At 47.0% G+C, this 23540-nt stretch overlaps 1 protein-coding gene across 1 annotated transcript in view; it reads right to left on the bottom strand.

The window, feature by feature from the left end:
• SLC38A8 (solute carrier family 38 member 8) overlaps nucleotides 1–23540 on the bottom strand; it is a 38740-nt gene that overhangs the window by 2086 nt on the left and 13114 nt on the right. The window contains exons 3-9 of the mRNA XM_081015867.1: nucleotides 22254–22452; nucleotides 20785–20938; nucleotides 19654–19758; nucleotides 16907–16964; nucleotides 16249–16363; nucleotides 14103–14250; nucleotides 12834–13033 (exon numbers count right to left, since the gene is read on the bottom strand). Of these exons, the coding sequence (XP_080871993.1) occupies nucleotides 12834–13033; nucleotides 14103–14250; nucleotides 16249–16363; nucleotides 16907–16964; nucleotides 19654–19758; nucleotides 20785–20938; nucleotides 22254–22452 (979 nt within the window). The remainder of the gene's footprint in view (nucleotides 1–12833; nucleotides 13034–14102; nucleotides 14251–16248; nucleotides 16364–16906; nucleotides 16965–19653; nucleotides 19759–20784; nucleotides 20939–22253; nucleotides 22453–23540) is intronic.

Below are 23540 nucleotides of genomic sequence, written 5' to 3'. Positions count from 1 at the left end.
TGAATTGAAAGAGAGACAAAGAAATTTAAGAATCAGGGCCGTACCAGAACGGGAGAAAGATAACCTGGCTGACTTTCTTACACAGGAATTTACAGATTTTTGGCAACAGGACTTGGGGAAGGAAGAATTTAAGATAGTGACTGCATTTAGACTTGGAAGAGGACAAAGCAGGAACAAGGTGAGGGACTGCTTGATTACCCTTCGAACAAAAGGAGAGACAAAATTTTGAATTTGCACTATCAAAAGACTTTGGAAATTTACGACTCGTGTGGTGATATTTAAGGACATTCCAAAACATCTTTTGGACTTAAGGTTTAACTACGGAGACCTAGTTGCCCTGTTGAAAAGAAATAGAATTCTTTTCAGGTGGGAATTTCCTCAAGGCCTATCCTTTAAATACAAAGGAAGAAAGATAAAAATAAGATCAGTTAATGATAAGGACAGGTTCTTGAAAGAAGAAGAAGAAGAAGATGAAGAAGACCTACAGAAAGAAGCGGAATCTGGAGAAGAGCCAAAAGGCATACTAGACATAGCAAACTTATCTTTTGGATTGCACGGCCCAGAGAAAGAGACACCATCTACAGAACAAGAACAGACACTTGGTGCAGTTGGAGGTAACCCCATCATGGCTCTGCAACTGTTAAGCTGGAATTGTAATGGTTTGAACTCCCCTCGAAAGAGAAAAAGTGTTTTTCATCTACTAAAAAAGGAACAATTGGACTTGATTTGTTTACAAGAAACACATATAACAAGGCTACACAGGAAACTACTGATTAATAAAAGATTGGGACAGGAGTTTATCTCATCTGACAAAGTTAAAAAAAGAGGAGTTGTGATATATGCAAAGGAGAGACTATCACCGAAATTAATTTTTAAAGATGACCAAGGAAGATTTTTGGCAATTGAAATTCAAGTTCAAGGAGAGAAATTCTTGATAGTAGGAATTTATGCACCGAATGAGGGGAAATCTGAATTCTTTAAAAAGTTGCACAAGACCTTACTGGACTATTTGGATTACAATTTGATTTTGATGGGGGACATGAATGGAGTAGTATCTACAAACATGGATAAGGCACAAAGACAGGTAGTTACCAAGGATGGTAGACTACCGAAAACATTTTTTGAGATGACAGACAATATAGACTTAGTGGATATCTGGAGAGTAAAGAACCCTTTGGGAAGAAAGGGAACCTTCTTTTCTGAAGCCAAGATGACATGGACTAGAATTGACCAAATATGGATAACTAGAGGAATGGCACCAAAGATAAAGAAAGTAGAAATCTGCCCAAAAACCTGCTCCGACCATAACGCTGTAAGGATGGAGATGAAACAAATATCAACCGGATCCTTCAGATGGAGGATGAATGATACCTTATTTAGAGATGAAGAAGTATATAAAAAGGCCCAAAAAACTTTGAGAGACTATTTTGAAATAAATATTGTCAGGGGTTCAGGAGCAGAGGCAAGGGCAAGGGAGGAAACAGAGAGCGAGGGGGAGGAGGCAGAAGAAAAGATGAGTGATGACGACGACCCGAGATCTCCGAGTCTTTCCAGTGAATCAGAAGATTCACAGAAAGGAGCACCAGTGGCCAGGGCAAGGGGGGAGCCTAGGGGGACACCCCAGGAAGATAGAGCCAGAGGGGACTCAGAGGGGAGCAGTTGGAAATCGGGACCAGCGTCACCGCCAGAGAGCAGGGAAGAGGAAGGGCGCCAGGGATCAAGCGCTGGCAGCTCACAACAGGGGGGAGGACACGAGTCAGGAGTGGCCACACCTCCATCGGGGAGCGAAGAAACGGTCAGACGGAAGGTGGAAGGTTGGGCGCGCGCGACAAGTTCAAATGCACAGGAAGGTGGCGCAGTAGGCAGCCCGGAAAGGGAGCCAGGTCCTAAAGCCCGCCGAAAGGAGGGAGAAGAGTCAGGGGGGTCAGCGTCAGCGTCAGAGGAATCCCGGAAGGAAGAGACCCCGGGGGGCAGAGGGACCCAGAGAAGAACAGTCAGGCGGAAAAGGTGGAGCAAGGCTAGGATATTAAGTTGGTGTACAAGGGGCGGAGACTCAGAAGGAGCTTCGCCGATCTAACCATTAGACGTAGGGTTGCACGCAGCAGCTTGAGAATGGAAACTGTAACTCAATAAAGACTTTTATTTAATGATCGCTGGCTAGCGTGATCCTCTGTGAGCTAGGATCTGGAAGCAACTCTGACAGTAAGCTCCTTCTCATGAATTGTGGGCATCTACAGCCTCGCGGAGAGGAGAGAAAGCGGGTGCCTACTAGCGAGCTCACGAACGGCAGACAACATGACGGCCGAACAGCAGATAGTGGAACTCAGAGAAGCAGTGTCGCGCCTGAATGCCGAGGCTCTTGCATCCAGGAAGAGAGAGGAGGACGCAGCTGCCGCCTACAGGGATCTCCAGGTCAGGTTGGAAGTGCTTACGAAGCAAGGGCAACTGACACCCAAACCGGAGGGGATTGGGTTGGGGAGACGAACAGGCGGTTTGGTCTCTCACTTCGATGGGAATTTGCAACAGTACCCCAACTTTAGAGCAGATGTAATGTGTGCACTGCAACTGCTGAACAAAGACTTTAGAGATGAGCAAGAGAAGGTGGGATTCATCATGTCCCATTTGCATGGAGATGCTAAAGCATGGCTGCGCAATTTGTGGAGAGATAAGGATCCGGCGCTCCAAAACGCGGATGCCTTTATTAAAGCGATGGATGGGTGCTTTTTGTCAAGCATTGACGTGGATCTTGCTCGGCAGCAGATACATGGACTGAAGCAAGGGAGGGCCAGCGTAAGGCAGTACCATGCCCGCTTTTTCGCTTTGGTCAGTGCTCTGGAATGGGACAGAGATTCGGCTCCTGTAAGAGACCTGTTTTGGGAGGGATTGCACGGCTCGGTTAAAGATGAAATTGCGAGGGGGGAGAGACCCCGGACCACGCAGGAGATCGTTCAGAGGGCGCTGGCGGTGGGGGTGCGGCTGGAAGGACGTCCGTGGAGCAGTGGCGAAGGGCGTGGAGGGCGCGAACCAGCCAGGGGCTCCTCCTTCCTTCCCAGAGAAGCAGCGCGTGCGCAATCCACGCCTCCGCCAGGAGGAGGAGCGGAACCTATGGAGGTTGGAGGTGCAAGGGCTCAGTCAGCAGCCAGAGCCCTAGCACCGGCAGCAGTGAAAGCGAAGCCTCCTAGAGGGAACAGGAAGTGTTACATCTGCGATGATCCACAGCATATGGCGAAAGAGTGTCCCCGGAGGCTCCACAAGCACACTGCAGCCTCAGCAATGGTAACTGCAGCAACGCAGCAAGGACAACCACAGCAGGGAAACGACGGAGTCTGGTTGGAAGAGGCACTGGGGCCCAGCCAGACGTGTCAGTGAAGCAGTCCCCAGAGATTTTACAGCCCATGGACCCCCTCCCGCCCAAACCGGTAGTGAGGCTCACCGCGTCGCTCCAGCTGCCCAATGGAATCACCATGGACGTGCCAATCACCATTGACTCCGGAAGCAATGCGGACTTTATAGGGCAGGACTTTGTCGACCGGCACGCTATACAGTTGCTGCCTGCCACGCTGCCCCTGCAGGTTGTCACGGTGGATGGCAGGGAGCTGCTAGGGGGGCAAGTGGTGAAGCAGACGCCACCAATGGTGATGCGACTTGGGAATCACAGGGAAATCATCAGCTTCAATGTCACTCAACTATCGGACACGCCCATTGTATTGGGCATGAGTTGGCTGGACAAGCACAGCCCGACGCTGGCTTGGTACCAGAGGCAGCTGACCTTCGGCTCTTCCTTTTGCGCTGAACACTGCATCGTGCCCAGGCAGGAAGGAGAGGAAGAGGAGTCACAGCTGCAGCTAGGCACGCTGCAAGCGGTTCCCCACAAGTACGCAGAATTTTTGGAGGTTTTCTGCGAGAAGGAGGCAGACAGGCTACCCCCCCACAGACCATATGACTGCAAAATTGACCTGCTGCCGGGGGCGGCGCTGCCCAAAGGGAAGCTGTATTCCATGTCTGAGGACGAACTGCAGGAACTCAAAGAGTTCATAGATCATAATTTGGAGCGCGGTTTCATCCGAGAGTCCAAGGCAGCGGGGGGCAGTCCGGTATTCTTTGTTAAGAAGAGGGACACGCCCCAAAAAAGACTTGTAGTGGACTTTCGCATCTTGAACAGTGTGACCAAGCCATCGGACTTCCCCATGCCCCGAATCGACGACCTCCTCGCAAAGGTACGGAAGGGCAGAGTGTTCACCAAGTTGGACCTGCGAGGGGCATACAACCTCATTCGCATGCGGGAAGGAGATGAGTGGAAGACAGCCATGTTCACGCCCCTGGGCACCTACGAATATAGAGTTATGCCTTTTGGATTGCAAAATGGCTCCCACGTTTTTCAAGCTTTCATGCATCACGTGTTGGCGGGGCTCCTCTACAAGACGTGCGTCTGTTTCTTGGATGACATCCTGATCTTTTCGGAATCGCAGCAGGAGCATGACAGACACGTCAAGGAAGTGCTGAGCAGGCTACAGCAACATAGGCTTTACGCCAAGCTGGAGAAGTGCCAATTCGACGTGACGGAGGTGGATTTCCTGGGCTACAAGTTGTCTGATAAAGGGCTCGCCATGGACAGCGCCAAGGTCCGAGCAGTGTTGGATTGGAAAAGCCCACGCAACCGGAAGGAGGTCCAACGGTTTGTCGGCTTCGCGAACTTCTATCGCAAGTTTATCAAAGGCTTTGCGATGCAGACAGCGGCCATCACGGACACGCTCAGCTCCAAGAAAAAGAAGTTCATCTGGACAGAGCAGGCGGAGCAGTCCTTTCAGGCACTCAAGCGTCTCTTCGCGTCGGAAGAGCAGCTGCTTCATGTCAACCCCAGCAGGCCGATGAGGGTGGAGACAGACGCTTCAGACAGAGCCGTGGGAGCAGTCCTGCTGCAGAAAGACCCGCAGGGGGTTTGGAGGCCGGGAGCGTTTTACTCAAGGAAGCTCAGCAAGTCCGAACAGAACTACACCATCTGGGACAGGGAGTTGCTGGCCATTCATGCAGCGTTCAAAGCGTGGAGGCACTTCCTGATCGGCGCCAAGCACACGGTGCAGGTCTGCACGGACCACAAGAATCTAGAGCACTGGCGCACGGCACAGTTCCTGAACCAGAGGCAGATACGTTGGGCTGAGTTCTTTGCGAATTTCGACTTCCGAATAGAATATGTCCCGGGGGACACCAACATCATGGCGGATGCTCTCTCCCGTAAGCCACAGTATCTGGAGGAGGCAACGCCAGCGGCCGCCATGCACATCTTCGCACCGACAGTGTGGGCGTGCGCGGCGGCAACAGTTGACCTGGATGCGGTGCGACGAGCGTTGCAGGATGACTCCTTCGCGCAAGCAAAGATGGCAGAGGTGCACAGGGGCACGGCAGCGACCGACGAGTTCCAGCTGCGAGATGGTTTGCTCATCCGTAAAGGGGCCATCTACGTGCCGGGAGACGAACTTCGCGCCAAGGTACTGCAGCAGCTGCACGACGCGCCCACTGCCGGGCACTTTGGCAAGGAGAAGACGGTGGAATTAGTAGCCAGAGACTTCTGGTGGCCCGGAATGAGAGGGGAAGTCGCGGACTACGTGGCGAGGTGTGACACCTGCCAGAGGGCCAAACCAGTGCACAGACCGCCGGCCGGACTGCTGGAACCGCTGCAAACTCCGTTCGAACCATGGGAGAGAGTGGCCCTGGACTTTGTCACGGATCTGCCCAGCTCGAGGGGCAAGACGGCTGTGCTGGTGGTGGTAGATTTGTTCTCCAAGATGGCACATTTCATTCCGTGTGCGAAGGTGGCCACGGCGGAACAAACCGCCAAACTGTTCATAGACCACGTGTTCAAGGTTCACGGTCTGCCGCGGTCTATTCTGTCCGACCGAGGGCGACAGTTCATCTCGAACTTCTGGCAGAGGCTGATGGGCTTCCTGAACGTCAAGATCAACCTGGCGTCGGCTAGACACCCGCAGACCAACGGGCAAGCGGAGCGGGTCAATGCCATCATGCAGCAGTACCTGAGATGTTATGCGAATCAACAGCCTGCGACGTGGGTGGATTACCTGCCTCTCGCCGAGTTCGCCTACAACAACACGAAGCACGTGTCCACGGGGGTCACGCCGTTCTTCGCCAACAACGGGAGGCACCCCAGAACCTTCCCGGGACTGGAAAGAATGGGGGAGGGGGAGCCGCAGACAGCAGATGCGTTCGCGTCGGAGTTGCAGGAGGTCCACGATCAGCTGCGGCGGCACCTGGAGCTGGCTAAACACGCATACAAGGTACAAGCGGACAAACACAGAAGGGTTGGCGAAGAGATCCATGTGGGAGACTGGGTCTGGTTAGCAGCCCACGCAGTGCCGGCCAGGTCGTTGGCGAAGAAGAAACTAGGGCATAAACAACTGGGGCCCTACCAAGTCGAAGAACAGGTCAACCCGGTGGCTTTCAGGCTGGCTCTTCCGGAGGGTTCCAGAATGCATCCGGTGTTCCACAGATCGGTGCTCACTCCCTACAAGGCACCTCACAGGTTTCAGGAACCAGGAACGGCACCGGGTCCGCTCCGAGAGAGAACCGGGCAAGGGGGAGTGGCACAGGAGGAGCGCATCAACGAAGTCACGGAGATTTTGGACTCCAGATGGGGGGAAGAGGGGGTAGAATACCTTCTCGCCAAGGAGGGCACCCCGGCCAGTGCCAACAGCTGGGTGCTGGGCTACGCTTTAGACGAACCTCTGCTCAAAGAAGAGTTTCATGCCCTCTTCCCACACAGGCCAATGCCAGCAGACTTTTTCGACGACTGGCTTTTCACGCCCACGCTTTCAGCCAGCACGTTCCGGGGGTTCGACTCGGACGAGGAACCGACACGAGACGCCCGTTCCCCGGAGGGGTCACCCTCGGGATCTGCTTCAGAACCCTCGTATTGGTGGGATGATCGACCAGAGGAGCAGTTCCGCAGAAGGTGGCTGGAGGGTCCAGGACGAGCAACGTCTCCAGAAGGCAACGAGGGAGAGATGGACATGGACGTTTTCGGGGACGACCCGGGTTTCAAGCACGGCGGCACAGAGATGGAAGCGGAGGTGACCGTCGTCAACGAGAGCAGGGAGGAAGAACCGGAAGACTTCGGATGGCGGCCCGCCACGGGAAGCGAACTGTATCCGACATTCGTCCCCCTGACACAGCAGCACCCAGATCCCGCACCGGAAGGAGGGGAGGGGGGAAGAGGGGGCTTCGAGGGGGGGATGGATGTCAGGGGTTCAGGAGCAGAGGCAAGGGCAAGGGAGGAAACAGAGAGCGAGGGGGAGGAGGCAGAAGAAAAGATGAGTGATGACGACGACCCGAGATCTCCGAGTCTTTCCAGTGAATCAGAAGATTCACAGAAAGGAGCACCAGTGGCCAGGGCAAGGGGGGAGCCTAGGGGGACACCCCAGGAAGATAGAGCCAGAGGGGACTCAGAGGGGAGCAGTTGGAAATCGGGACCAGCGTCACCGCCAGAGAGCAGGGAAGAGGAAGGGCGCCAGGGATCAAGCGCTGGCAGCTCACAACAGGGGGGAGGACACGAGTCAGGAGTGGCCACACCTCCATCGGGGAGCGAAGAAACGGTCAGACGGAAGGTGGAAGGTTGGGCGCGCGCGACAAGTTCAAATGCACAGGAAGGTGGCGCAGTAGGCAGCCCGGAAAGGGAGCCAGGTCCTAAAGCCCGCCGAAAGGAGGGAGAAGAGTCAGGGGGGTCAGCGTCAGCGTCAGAGGAATCCCGGAAGGAAGAGACCCCGGGGGGCAGAGGGACCCAGAGAAGAACAGTCAGGCGGAAAAGGTGGAGCAAGGCTAGGATATTAAGTTGGTGTACAAGGGGCGGAGACTCAGAAGGAGCTTCGCCGATCTAACCATTAGACGTAGGGTTGCACGCAGCAGCTTGAGAATGGAAACTGTAACTCAATAAAGACTTTTATTTAATGATCGCTGGCTAGCGTGATCCTCTGTGAGCTAGGATCTGGAAGCAACTCTGACAAATATGAACACCAATGTAGAAAAAAGAGTAATCTGGGACGCAAGCAAAGCGGTCATGAGAGGGTTTCTGATACAACAGAATGCAATAAAGAAGAGAAGTCAGAATGAGAAGAAAGATAAAATTTTGGAGAAAATAAAAGAAAGTGAGAAGAAATTGGGAGCAAAACCAAAGTCGCAGGAGATTCTGAGAGAAATAAAATTATATCAAGTACAATATATGAAAATGATGAATCAGGAAATAGAATGGAAAATTAAACAAATGAGACAAAAAACATTTGAATCAGCTAATAAATGTGGGAAATTGTTGGCCTGGCAAATGAAAAAAAGACAAAAATTAAATACTATTACAAACTTAGAAGTGGAAGGAAAGAATATAGACAACCCAATTGAGATTAGAAACTGTTTCCAGAGGTACTTTAAACAATTATACACGCAAGGGCCACAGAAAGAAATAGACATAGACCGATTCTTGAAGACAAATGGATTACAAAAAATTTCTTAAGAAAGTAAATTAATGCTGAACTATAAAATATCTGAACAGGAAGTGGAAGGTGCCATTCAAAACATGCAATTGGGCAAATCTCCAGGACCGGATGGGCTGACTTCTAGATATTATAGATCCTTGAAAGAGTGGCTATTGCAACCTTTGAAGGAAGTCTGCAATGAAATTTTGGAAGGGAAAAGGGCACCAGAGTCGTGGAAAGAGACGTACATTACACTTATACCTAAAACAGAGACTGAAAAGACTCAGCTTAAGAACTACCGCCCTATATCGTTACTTAATGTGGATTACAAAATTTTTGCAGACATTTTGGCCAAGAGATTGAAAAAAGTATTGATGGAAGAGATTCATAAAGACCAAGTGGGCTTTCTCCCGGGAAGACACTTGTCTGATAATTTGAGGAATATAATTGATATTTTGGAAAAACTAGAAGTGAATATAAACACTAAAGCAGTTCTGATATTTGTGGATGCGAAGAAAGCTTTTGACAATATCTCTTGGAGCTTCATGAAGAAGAACCTACAGGGGATGGGGGTAGGCCAAGGTTTTGAAAATGGTATAGGTGCAATATACTCTGAACAAAAGGCTAAATTAATTGTAAATAATGTGGTGACGGAAGAATTTAAGATAGAAAAAGGGACACGACAGGGGTGCCCAATCTCCCCACTGCTTTTTATATCGGTCCTGGAGGTTCTGCTGAATATAATTAGAAGGGACCGGTTGGTTAAAGGTATACAGGTCGGAGCCAAAAAGTACAAACAGAGAGCATTTGCAGATGACTTAGTATTGACGTTACAGGAGCCAGAATCTAGTACTAAAAGGGTTTTAGAATTAATTCAAGAATTTGGTCAAGTGGCAGGATTTAAATTGAACAAGCTAAAAACTAAGGTTTTAGAGAAAAATTTAACACTGATTGAAAGAGAGAGGTTTCAGAATGAGACAGGCCTGACTGTGGTTAAGAAAGTGAAATACCTGGGGATTAATATGACAGCCAAAAATGGGAACTTATTTAAAGATAATTATGAAAAATGTTGGACGGAAGTGAAAAAAGATTTAGAAATACGGTCAAATTTGAAGCTTTCACTGTTGGGTCGTATTGCTGTGATAAAAATGAATGTATTGCCTAGAATGTTGTTTTTGTTTCAGACATTGCAAATTGTGGACAAGATGGACTGTTTCAAGAAGTGGCAAAGAGATATTTCTAGATTTGTCTGGCAGGGCAAGAAGCCCAGAATAAAATTTAAGATATCAACTGATGCAAAGGAAAGAGGTGGATTTGCCCTGCCAGACTTTAAACTTTATTATGAATCAGCAGCTTTTTGCTGGTTGAAAGAATGGCTACTTCTTGAAAATACAGACATTTTGGATTTAGAAGGTATTAACAACGTATTTTGATGGCATGCATATTTATGGTATGATAAGTTCAAAGCACATAAAGCATTTAAAAATCATATTGTCAGGAAAGCACGGTTTAATGTTTGGATAAGATACAAGGATTTATTGGAAAATAAAACCCCAAGGTGGTTGTCACCGATGGAAGCGAAAGCTCTGAAAAGGCTCAATATGGAGGCCAAATGGCCGAAATATTGGGAAATTTTGGAACAAGAAGGAGACAAATTGAAATTGCAGAGTTTTGAGAAACTAAAAAACAAAGTGAGAGATTGGCTTCATTATTATCAGATAATGGAGGCATATAATTTGGATAAGAAAATTGGCTTCCAGGTGGAAAAATCAAAACTAGAAACAGAACTGTTAGAACCCAAAACTAAGAATTTGTCAAGAATGTATAACTTGCTGTTGAAATGGAATACTCAGGATGAAACGGTGAAATCTGCTATGATTAAATGGGCACAAGATGTTGGACATAATATTATGTTTGCTGACTGGGAACAGTTATGGACCACAGGTATGAAGTTTACGGCATGTAAGGCCCTAAGAGAGAATATTATGAAAATGATATACAGGTGGTACATGACCCCAGTCAAGCTTGCAAAAATCTATCATTTGCCCGACAATAAATGCTGGAAATGTAAAGAAACTGAAGGTACATTCTTTCACCTTTGGTGGACGTGCCCAAGGATTAAGGCTTTCTGGGAAATGATATATAATGAACTGAAAAAGGTATTTAAATATACCTTCTTGAAGAAACCAGAGGCCTTTCTTCTGGGCATTGTCGGCCAATTGGTGCCAAAGAAGGACAGAACTTTTTTTATGTATGCTACAACAGCAGCAAGAATACTCATTGCAAAGTATTGGAAGACACAAGATCTACCCACTTTGGAAGAATGGCAGATGAAGGTGATGGACTATACGGAATTAGCAGAAATGACTGGCAGAATCCGAGACCAGGGAGAAGAGTCGGTGGAAGAAGATTGGAAGAAATTTAAAGACAGAAATATTGTAAAATTAATGAATGATAGAATGATGTTGGATAGTAATTAAGCGGTTTCCAGCTGTAATGCTTTAAGAGAATATGACAAAAGGGTTATAAATGGGTTAAAATCTAATGGCAAGGATTTGCTGAACCAATAAATTGAAGTGGAATACAAAAAAGGGAGGTACGAGGAGGAAACAAGCTAAAGGAAAATAAGTAATAGAAAATATGTGTGTTTTTAACTGTTTTTATTTTGTATTTTTCTTTTTTCTTTTTCATTTTCACTGTAATATTTCAAAAAACCTTAATAAATATCTTATTAAAAAAAAAAAAAGGTCGGATATAATACCTAAAATACTATAGACTGCTCCGATCACTGTGCATTGAAGGGCAGAATAGAAATTAGATAAAACAAAATGGATGTTTATTTTGCATTTAATCAAATCCTGTTTATCTTCCAAATATTCCTCTCTAAGGCAGCTTAACCATGTCTGGTTCCCAGGGTTGCAAGTACGGAATGTGACATTGACTGCTTTAACAATGCCATCTAGTCATTGCCAAACGCTCCTCAGCTTGATTTAGCATATGGGTCAGCAAGATGGGCTATTTTCCAAAAACAGCAGCCAGTTCTCTCCCTCCAAAAAAAAGAAAAAGCAGGGGCGAGTCAAATTCCAGAAATTCAGATCCCCCTCACAGCATCACTGACATGAGCAGTCATGAAGCATCTAGTTTCCAGCTTGTCTTTCCTAATGACTCGTGAGACCTGGCAAACTACATTTCCCAGGCTCCTTGACATGGAGTTCAAATCTAAGCCAGATAAGAACTTCAGGAGCACTGCAAACTGAACGGAAAGTATTATAAGTTGAACAAGTTTGCATTCCCATCAGATGTGAAGGAGATAAGTAACTGTACAACCTTGAGGAGACATCTGAAAGCAGCCCTGTACAGGGAATTTGTTTAATGTTTTATTATATTTTCATGTAGGAAGCAGCTCAGAGTGGCTGGGGAAACCCAGTCAGATGGGAGTGGGGTACAAAAAATAAAATTATATTATGATTATGATGATTATTCCAATACCAAGTAAACACAAACTTTTGCAACTTCACATCTTCTCTTTCTTTTAAAGTACATGCGCACCCAAACTTCTAGTCTTTACTGCTGCCAATAAATTATTACAAATGCCAATTCCAAATGAAGCCACAGAAGAATTGAGAGGTAGGGAAGAGGGGCAGGGGGAGAAGAGGGCTCTAGTAGGAACTGCAGTGACCAAGACCTCACACATGACCACACCTTTCCCCCATGACTAGCAGAAGCAGTTTTCCATTATTATTATTTTTAAAGCTGGTGTGCAACAGTGTTTAGCTTGCTGTTTACATAAGCAGTCGAGTTTAGCTTCTTCTGGTAGAAAATCTGGGTTGCTGTGAAACAGAACTTTGATCAGTTTCCTTCTCAAGTACAAAGCTCTGGTCAAAACCTTTCGTTGTGATAATCAAGGCACCAAAAAAGAAATCTCACTTGAAAAAGAAGTTTGCTCCTAGGAAGACTGCTTGATAATTAAATCCATCACTGAGGACTTTGCCAGGAGGACAAGGAGGAGGCGGCAAAAAAGCAAAAACTTTCATCAACCCACAAACATTTTCTAGATGATTAGGATTGGGGAGGAGAAAAATCAATTTCCCTGAGAAAAATGGAGGATAGCTGGCCAAGAGCAATGGTGACACCAATTCTTGGAGTCTCGGGTGAACAAGTGGGGAGTTTGCTGCTGCATTCAAGACCTACTTGCAAGCTTTTCACCGACCTTCAGTTGGCCACTGTGAGAACAGGATGCCAGATGATGGGCCTTTGGTCTGATCCAGCTTGCCTCTTTTTGAGGGGCTAAAAGATCAGCCATTGTTATGCAGATCCCTCACCCTCTCTTACCTCAGAGAGCACACAACATGGTCATACCTGGAAAAATGAAGATGAAGAATGCGCTGATGCCCCCAATGACACTGATGACGTCACTGATGTCTGGCACAAAGAGGGCAATGACCAGTGTGACCACAACCCAGGCAGTAGTGAGAGTGACCCGCATCCACTTCTCGTAAGGCTCAGTTGTCAGAAGGTAGCTGTGCTTGGAACTCAGGCAGACGTCCTGTAGGACTGACCTAGCATAGACATATGGGCAATTACACACAACAACAACAACACAACAGGATTCTACTTTACGGAAGTGGCTGGTTCAGTTGGTGGAAGAGAGGGAACTTTCCCTAGATTGGAAAGGGCCATGGTTCAGTGGCAGAGGGATAATACATATTTGGAACAACGGACATGGCAAGGGAGTTGAATGTTGATCTATACAGTGGTACCTCGGGTTACATACGCTTCAGGTTACAGACTCCGCTAACCCAGAAATATTACCTTGGGTTAAGAACTTTTCTTCAGGATGAGAACAGAAATCGTGCAGCAGCAACGCAGCAGTAGCGGGAGGCCCCCGCTTTGTTGTAACACATGGAAATAAGACTACATTTATAATCACAGGAAGAGGAGATAGAATTTATTCTGGTGGATTGCTTTTGAAATGTGCATTTTCAGTTTACCTCAAAGTTCTATATCTCTTAGGTTCCACCTCTGACAGTGTAATCCTACATATATATCTACTCAGAAATTAGTCCCAATGAGTTCAGTGGGACTTACTCCCAAGCCAAGTAGATATAGGATATATAGGACTGAAGTTGCAATCCTAAACTGATTCGCCAGGGAGTAAATTCCATTAAATTCAGGAGGAATACCTTCCGAGTAGACATGGTTAGGATTGTGCAGTAATTTACTATATGTGTTTTTCTTTGGGAATAAGGGGTTGCTGTATTTATCAAAATGTAATTTAGTTCAAATGGGTGGGGGCAAGAAAAATGGTGTGGTTTGAGGAGGAAAGGGATGGGCCAAGGAGGCAGCCCTGAACTTTGGGCTCCTCAGAAGAAAGGAAGGATATAAAATGGAGTAAAATACCATTAATTTAAGCCATAAATGGTTTTGGCGCAACAGGTTGGATTTCATTCTAAAGCAGATATGCTGTATTATAAATATGGTTATGCTTGAGAAAAATGAGCCTGTTCCCAGAGGAAATCAGGCTATGCTTCTGACCAGAGGAGCTACACACAATGACAGTCCTCATTAAGCAGAACAGCATTTCCGTCAGGGTCAAAGCATAGGAAAAGCAACACTTCTGCTCCTTACCTTCCCAAGAGGAGGACAATGGGATAGATGGTGATTATGGAGATGCCAAACAACAGCCGAGCTACAATGACCAGCAAATCATTTCCTGGGTAGGACATCAGGATGTCAGCAGCAACATCAGCACCAAATGTCAAATAGCCATAGAGCCCTACACAGAGGAGCAGAGCATTGTGCTCTTTAGGTGTGGTAAGGAGAGCAAAATAAACTGCAGACCATGCTGCACCCTCTCACCAACACCCCCTCCCCAACTCAAAAATGACTGAACCAGCAGCCTTCATAGTAGGCTAACCTGGGTCCCTCCAGATGTTGCCCAAGTATGTCTCCTGCCACCCCTGACTATTGGGGCCAGTGAGAGTTGGAATCCCACAGCATCTGGAGGGCCACCTCTGCTGTTTATTATTTATTTAAATTATTTATATGCTGCTTTTGGCCCGAAAGCCCCCCCCCCACACACACACAAACCCAGAGAATGTGATGTTAATACAAAAGGGGGAAATACAGCAAAACCAATTCAATATGTCAGGCATAGAACCAAACATAAAGAACAAACCATCTACAGGGTCATGTACCTGCCAGAAATTCCTAAGGGGAAGGGAAGTCATCTACTGGACACTAATTTGGAAAGAAGCAGGAAGAAAGCAGCCTATCTAAACTAACACACTGGGGGGGGGGGATTCCTGCCCTCCCCTGCCCCCAATGTTGTCATTCTTGGATCTCAATCAAAACAACCAACTGTGTATATCATGTGTTTGCTATTAGCCCTGTGATCTCTTGACTCTAGATTAAGTTGCCCTTGCTTGCTGAAGGGCCTGCAGGTAGCTGGAAGGTTCTGTGAGTCCCTTCACACAATAAGAGAACAGAGTTATGAGATAGATATAGATAGATGATAGATAGATGATAGATAGATAGATAGATAGATAGATAGATAGATAGATAGATAGACAGACAGACAGACAGACAGATAGATAGATAGATAGATAGTCTTATGTACTGAGCTGAATCCTAGAACAATAGGATCCAGAATGGAGCAGTCTGATTGGTCTGCAGGAGCCACCCAATCCAGCTCCAGATGGAAATGAATTAGCGACCTGATTGGCTTGCAGGAGCAGCCCAGAATTAGCCAATCACGCGGGGCCCATTGTGTAAATAATGTATATATAGCTAGATGTTTTGGGGAAAGTTTCATTCATTGCTACTACGAGCTGAATAAAGAGCATGAAATTCACACTCGACTCCGAGTATATTTCACTGGCGACAAAGGTGGGATCCCACTGAGCTGACCACCACACACAGCACCGCAGCACCACCGCCTGCCACACCGCTGCATCGCACCATGCAGATAGATAGATAGATAGATAGATAGAACTGCTTCAAGCAGTGGCGGAATGGAAAAATTTTTAAGCTAGCTCACCACAAGGGTCTCCAGAATTTCATCCCCGGCAAAGTCCCTAGTCACAGCAGCAAGGACAGTCCAAAACAGGCAGGCAGCAGAATCGATTCATTACACACACCAAAGAGGAACACCACAAAGCACAACAATAAAGGCTGGACGGCCATCAGTTGAGATTCTTGTATTGCAGGGGGTTGGACTAGATGACCCTCAGGATCCCTTCCAACTCTACAATTCTACGATTCAATTTATAAGGGTCAGTATCACTGCAACCTGATGCATACTTTCCTGGGGGCAAACTCCTTGGAACTCAGTGGTGCTTCAGACTGCCTAGGTTCCATACATTGAGCTTTGACTAAAGATCTTCAGGTGGCTAAAATGCAACCTTTAGCTTTTAATTAGAAATCCCTGAAATGTTGTGAATAATTGTTACCACAATTTTAAATGCTAACACAAAGTAGGAAGCCCATCAGAGACAAAAGAAGTAGCCAGCCCTGGTAACTTGGCCATTGCCCTCACTTTCCAACTTCTTCAATGATAACCTGTCACAAACAAACTTGAAAAGCTTCATCATCACCTTGTTCACTGGCCAGACTCAGGAGAATCTGTCTGTAAGCCTGGTGGTCCAGCAGACATCATTGCTCCTGCTCTGGAAAAAACTTCCTCTCACCTATGCCACTAAGGGCCCTAAACAAATTAAGAGCTTGGTACAAAATGGTACCAAGAGATGGAGCAAGTAGAAAGGAGCTTGCTTACCTGTCAGAGAATATATAAGCAAACAGAACAGCATGGACATGACAGACACCACAATCCAGTGGGAGAGCTTCTTATTACTCATGCTGCTGTAGATGGTGATGCACGCTTCATGACACTGAAACACAGAGCTGATGTTGGAAAAGGCTGGTACGCATTCTGCCTCCATTCCTGGAGTCCCAAAGCCATCACTGTCTGCCTGCCTTCTCCCCTGCTGATCTCGCCCACACCTGAGGCAGTCTCCCACCTTAGGGGCCTTCCTAGAATAATTGGTGTAGTGGATTAAGAATGACTGTGCATCCTCATGGGATTTGTTTGGTAAAATCCAAAGTTCCCATTGTCCACATAGACTGCTCCTGCTCAGAACCCATTGCGTTAAAAGAGAGGGGCGGCTATCAGATGTTTCTGGCCAATGTCCCACAATTGTCTCCTCCACTGATCAGCAGCACTGTGCTTGGTTGTGATTTACACACCACTTGTTTCAGGAAGTCAAGCAAAAGAGGACTCCCTTTTCTTTATTATATCAGAGGAGTTAAACTTGAATGTAGAATCTTGCATCATTTCAAGTGGAAACAAATAAATAAAAATGACTTGGAAGCCTATTTTAACAATGAGAGAGGGAGAAAACCAAGAAAGGAGGAGAAAAGGTTAAACTTCTTACCTGAAATCCAAAGCAGATTGTTGGGATAACACTGAACATTGAAGCCCAGGAAGAGACCCTGCAAATGTGATAAAGGGTGTGTGTTAGCATCAGAGCTGGCCAACTCAGATGTCAACAGCCAACCAAGCAAGAGACCAAGGGCCTTACTCAGTACATATATGGCAGCTTCTTCTACTGAGTGAGGGCAAATTACAACCCCTACCTGCCAATTCCTCCTCCAACACCACCTGTTGTTGTTGTAATTGGCATCCGTCTGTCTCAAGAGACAATGGAGTGTGCATCTGAGGGTGAAGTCACACCACTGCGTTAGCAGCACTGAAGTGACCTCCCCATGGTGCAAGACTCCCCACTTGGCCTCACAATGTGGACCAAAGGAAAGCAGAGCAATACGTTTGGCACCAGCTTGGCTGCAGAAGTTGCCAAAAGGAGCTGTACAAGGCAAGATCCAACCATCTTAGGGACTACACTCCGGATTTGTGTAGGGTTTACTCCTTAGCCTTCACCCCCTGCAAGGCAGCAGAGGTTAAAGATCAGTGTTTTCCTTCTCCTAGATGGGCTACCTTCCCAGGTTGATGAGCCCCATCTGCCCTTTACTGTACTATTCAAGATTACTCAGTTCTCAGTGGTCCCATAACATCAGACCCTTTGTCCATCTGGACCAGTATTGCCTCCAATGACTGGCAGCAGCTCTCTGCAGTTCCAGACAGGGGACTTGCCCAGCCTATGACCCAGGGGCACTGTGACATAGCTAGGGAGTGTGCAACATTTGCCCACCTTTTGGTGCTTATATTCTTGCAAGTGGGACTGGTTGCCTCTGCTGTATTCCTGCATTTTGTTCTGCTAGCGGTTATTACGGTCTCCATTTGCTGGTGACTCTAAGTTTGTACTGATGCTGAAGTGGATCTGACTGTGACAGACTCCCCCCTCAACAAAGATGCAGTGTGACGGGTTTTAGGTGTTTAAAATTAGATACTCCCTGCCAGCAACACTTGGGAGGTTGGAGATTCTCTGCATGTGGCAGCATTTACTAATATTCAGCAGCAAGGACTTTAACATCAATTAAAGGGAAACTGTGATCACTTATCCCTTAAACTGGTAATAAATTAAGGATGAGACACGTTGGAAACAAAACAAGTTTTATTTATGCACACTCAATGAGGGTTGACGCTTAGTGGTTACTCTGATCAGGCACAAAAGTAAGAATCTCTTTTACAGACGCAATAAGGAACTTTATTTACGACTTCCACATCAAAACTGTTTCTAAATAAACTGATTCCTCCTAGATCTGTTAATCCAGTGAAACACTTCTAGACTCTTTCTGGGATCTCTTCATTCCCTTGAAGGAAGCTATCTGGTTTGCCCTGCCTAGCAAACTCCTAACCACCCAGCTAATATCTTAGCCAAGCCCTTGCCAAGTCCAATCCAAGCCCAGTCTGAACACTTTCCAAGTCCCAACTGCTAAACTAGCAGCTTCTAGATTTTAACTCCCCACTCTCCCCTGATTGCTGGACACTCCACCCAGCACTGATTGGTTGCAAGGTCTTCAGGGGGATGATCCAATGTCCATCTGCCACACTTTACTAGTTGTAAACATTGTATTTTTTTGGTATTTTTTGTGATGTTATTATAATGCAGCAAAACACTTACAGACTTATTTGCAGTATGAAGAAGTACATAAACTACCTACAGAAATGTGTAAATTTACTGCTGTATTTTTTCATTACCCCAGAAGTGGGGCAGAGATATGCTTTGTTGGGGGGTTCTCTGCTCCACATGCAAAAATAATGTGTCTTGCCTTGGACACTGTGCACCTTGACTTCAAGTGGAGCAGGGCACCATCTGCTACTCTGCCTCGGGGAGAAAAATGTCTGCAGATACCCCCAACTCTGCAGATAATTAAGCAGTAGAAGGCAGGTCCCTTCTGCATCAAGCATATGTCATTACGGGTTGTAGCCAACACAGCCATTCAGCTTGCACAACATAACTTCACCCTGCTCTCCTCGGCATTTGCTCCTGCACCCTCAAAATCAGCTCCAGAAGCTTGCAGACCAGACCAGAGCAGATTTGGGGTGCATGCAAGGAGAGAAGAGGAAGGTGAAGTCGCCTTGCTCAAGTGGAACTCCGCATGTGCAACACTGAATGAAACACTATCACTCTTGGGTACCGATTCAGTTATAACAATGTCATCTGCTGCAGGTAACTGGTGTGTGTGAGAGAGAGAGGCGGGGGGGGGATGACAATCTATTTTACACACTTCAGGGATACAGTGCTACCTCAGGTTACATACGCTTCAGGTTACAGACTCCGCTAACCCATAAATAGTACCTCAGGTTAAGAATTTTGCTTCAGGATGAGAACAGAAATCTGTGTGGCAGCAGTGGGAGGCCCCATTAGCTAAAGTGGTGCTTCAGGTTAAGAACGGTTTCAGGTTAAGAATGGACCTCCGGAACGAATTAAGTACTTAACCTGAGGTACCACTGTATTGACATGGGCCATATGCATAGGAGAATCAACAGCCAAGCTCCCTGGAGACTCTTAAGAGGTAAACAACTTCCTGCATTGCAGGGGGTTGAACTGGGTGGCCCTTGAGGCTCTATAATTCTATGAACTGAATTATGGCACGTTCCAACATGACAGCAGCACAGCAGCACATCCATGCAAGCCAATGGGGTGGATGAATCGTGCCCATGGGACTGATGTTTGATAATTCCACTACCAGCCCAACAGCCAGCCACGCCAACACTTACCCGGAGGAACGGCGATGTTCATGCTTGACTACGTAATCGGTTCTGAGGTAGTATTTTATTACAATGACAAGCATCAGGTAGCAGGCTGCCAAAGTACCAAGGATGCTGGAACACACAAACGGAAAAATTAAAAGACTTTGCCTCAAAGGAGCTCAATGCTCCCCTGCATTCAAAAGGGCACCGTAGAGTATTTTACAGTAGGGATGTGGCAAATAGAAGCAAAAACAGCAAAACTGCATCCAGGATAGAGATTCTAATTAGACGTTCCAGCAAATGAAAAGCTTTTATCCTGTGAACTAGAAGATGCTTACGTTGCCCAGAAAGGACATTCTACAAACAGGAGTCACCACTGGAAAGGTTCCTCACCTCGGTAACCACACACCTCAATTCTGATGCTGGGGACACCTGTAGATACACCTCATGACGTGCCTTAAAACAGGGAAGGGCAGCCATAGCTCAGTGGTAGAGCATCTGCCTTGCAGTGGGGAAGGTCACAGGTTCAATCCCCAGCAATTCCAGGTAGTTGAAGAGCCAACACCAGTCACTGCAGGCAGTGCTGAGCTATATGGACCAAGGGTCTGACTCTGCATAAGGCACCTTGCTATGTTCCTAATGGTGAGGAACCAATGGCTCTCCAGACCTTGTTGGATTACATTTTCCTATCATGATAGCTGAGACTGCTAGGGGTCGAACAAAATTATTGTTTAAAATGAGTTCCAAACAACTTAATATTTTTAAAATTCCTAAGTGGTGTACAAACAATGAAAATCAGCACAAAGGCAAAAAAAAGAAGATAGAACAAGAATCCAGTGATACAGGGTACCTATCTGTGCAAAAGGATAGGTCTTTACAAGACATCTGAAGCACATAATTGATGATGGTTCACATACAGTATCTAGCTGGTCAGAGTGTTGGACCAGGACCTGGGAGACCAGAGTTCACATCCCCACTCAGCTGGGTGGTATCACGTGATTCGTCACGTGACATGTCACACGACTGCGCGCCCTCAATGTGGGGGGGGGGGAGGGCAAGTCAGTGCCCCTGCTGAGCCCTTAGGAGCAAGTTTGTTCACCATTTGGCCCAGTCTCCAGGCCACAGAGATCACAAGAACAAGAACAACAGAGCTCTTACCTTGTGTATTTCTGGAATCCAATTTCCCTTGGAATCGAGAGGGGAAAGATAACCAAGGCACACAAAGCGGACAAGGTGAAGCGATGGTCCGTGAACCAATGCTGATGAGAGATGCCACCACTCAAGGTTTCATTAGGGTAGAAAGAATCACACACTGGGGAAAAAGGGAACATAAGGAGGCAATGAGGCTTTCCTCGTTGTCTGGCTACCAGCCGAGACGTATTATGCAGCTACCAACAGTGGGGTGGGCGACTTCTCCATGGCGGTGCCATGTCTGTGGAATTCCTCAGGGGTGACTGGTGCCCATCAGGGCTGGTGGGACAGAAGGCAGGGAGTCCCAGAAGTAAGTAGGTGGTGCCAGAACTAATGACATGCAAAACCTACTAATTCAAGTTCTGCCTCCATCACCTTCCTGCCGAGCTCTACAAGGGCAACACTGAAACTAAGGGGAGGAAGCTGAAAGGCAGGGCCATGCCCTGGACTCCTAAGGAAGCAGACAGGTGGGGGTTTGCAGAAAGCAGGCTGAAGTTGGTGGGGCAGCACCCTATTTTTCCTAATGGATTCCACTGGAATTCCCTCCCGTCTGGAGTAAGTCAGGCCCCTGACTCTGATGAGTTTTGAGCACCAGCTTAAAACTTACTGTATTTTTCTCTCTATAGGACGCACTTTTCCCCCTCCAAAAATGAAGGGGAAATGTGTGTGCGTCCTGTGGAGCAAATGCAGGCTCCTTGGCCTCAGCGATAGCAACGCAAAGCCTCTGAAGCACAGAGGGAGAGCTCCCCCTGTGCTCCAGAGGCTTCGCGTTGCTTTCACTGAGGCCAAGGAGCCTGCATTTGCTCCACAGGACACACACATAGCTGTCTGAAGCCCCCGGAGCGCAGCGGCAGTTCCCTGCGCTCCGGGGGCTTCAGGCAGCTATCCGCAAGCCTTTGGAGCGCCGCAGGAGTTCCCGCTGTGATCTGAAGGCTTGCGGATAGCCGCCTGAAGCCTGGAGAGCAAGAGGGGTCAGTGCACACCGATCCCTCTTGCTCTCCAGGCTTCGCTTCACTGGAGAGGCACTGCACAGTTTTCCCTCTCTGCGCAGTGCCCCTTCAGCGAAGTGGGAGGAGAAATAGAAGGGGCTCTGTTTCTCCCCCCGCTTCGCTGAAGGGGCGCTGAGCAGAGAGGGGGAGAATTTTTTTTTTCCTGTTCTCCCCCTCCTATGTTCTGGTGCGTGCATCCTATAGAGTGAAAAATACGGTACCTGCTCACTCAGACATTTGCTGTCTATTAATTCACAGGCTTGGTATGATGCATTAATGGCTTCCAGTGATTTTATCATATATTAATATGCGGATCGTGTTGTCATTAATTATGCACAAAAACAGCACTGGTATTATTTACACAAAGAGCCGCATAAAAAATATTAAAAGAGGAACAGCTGGGGATTTTAGAGGATGCTGAAAGGGTTCTGGGGTCAAAGAACTCACATTTTTCTAGCTGGTCTCCCACGACTCTAAGAAAGGCCACCGAGATCATGAACAGGTTCAGAATGAAGCAGACTTCGCAAAGCTTCCCAATGGCAGCCCCACAGATCTCTCTCACCACACCCTGGTACGTTGTCTGGGTGCTGATGGAGGCAGCATAACCCAGAATCACCAAGCCGCTAATCAGGAATATCAAGGAACCCTGCCAAAGGGAGAAACACCCAGAGACAAAGAGGAGAGAGCCATGAGCCCATAGAGGAGTAACAGGAGTAGCCATGATCAGGGTGAGCTCAACTAAGCAGGCAAATTAGGCAACCTTCCTAGAATTAGATGCTACCAGTGCCTACTAGCCACCATGCCCCTGTGCAACCTCCAGCGTGGGAGGCACTGTGCCTCAGCATGCCAGTTGCCAGAATACCAACCTGGTGCCCTCCAGGTATTTTGGGCATGCTGGCTGGGGCTGATAGGAGTTGTAGTCCAATGCATCTGGAGGAGGCTGGCCTAACATAGCAAGACGAAGCAAATGCCTCACACGGGTTTGTTTGCAACAGGACCATGAAGGTCAGAGATTACGCCAGGAGTGATAATCTCAGAGGTTCGTGTTTATGGAAAGATAAGCAATGACCCAGGGTGATCCAGCAACATCATCATTTCATGGCCTCTGCAAACACTTACGTGTCCTTTCAAATCCATGGAGCTGGAGCACACCAGAGAGGGTTAGGAAAGGACAGTTCAGTCTCTCATGCCAGATTTCTAAATCAGTTTGCTGTTTCTTTTTACTCGCAAATTATCAGCATTTTAGTGTGCATTTCTTCTAACACAGACATTTATGCAAGCAATATTCCCTAATAAAGAGCGTTTTTGTCTGTTATATTCAGTAGCATATTGGAGAAACTCAGCCAGATGGGTGGGGTATAAATAATAAATTGTTATAAATTATTATTATAATACATTTCCTTCCCCCTGCACGCACACACACGTGGAGACGCTCATTGCTAAATTAAAAGATGTGCAAGCTTTGAAGCGGAAATGTAGTTTTGCAGGACAGGAACCCAACCAACTGTTTTAGATTTTATTATTATTACTGTTATTGAATTTATACCCCACCTTTCTAGAAAAATATACAAGGTATCTTACATACACAACTGACACAGTAAAGATTAAGTCAACGTACAACCTGAAAATGAAACAAAATGCAACCTAATACTGAAAAAAACCAAAGTAAGAAGCAAAACTAACAGCAAAACAAACAAGCAGCAGTTTCAAAAGTAGATCACTCAGTGGAAGATG

This window comes from Podarcis pityusensis (genome assembly GCF_964106645.2).
Source record: "Podarcis pityusensis genome assembly, chromosome: 8".
NCBI classification, from domain to species: domain Eukaryota; kingdom Metazoa; phylum Chordata; class Lepidosauria; order Squamata; family Lacertidae; genus Podarcis; species Podarcis pityusensis.
Note: the sequence above shows the minus strand (reverse complement) of the source record. Positions and strands in the feature narration are given on the sequence as shown.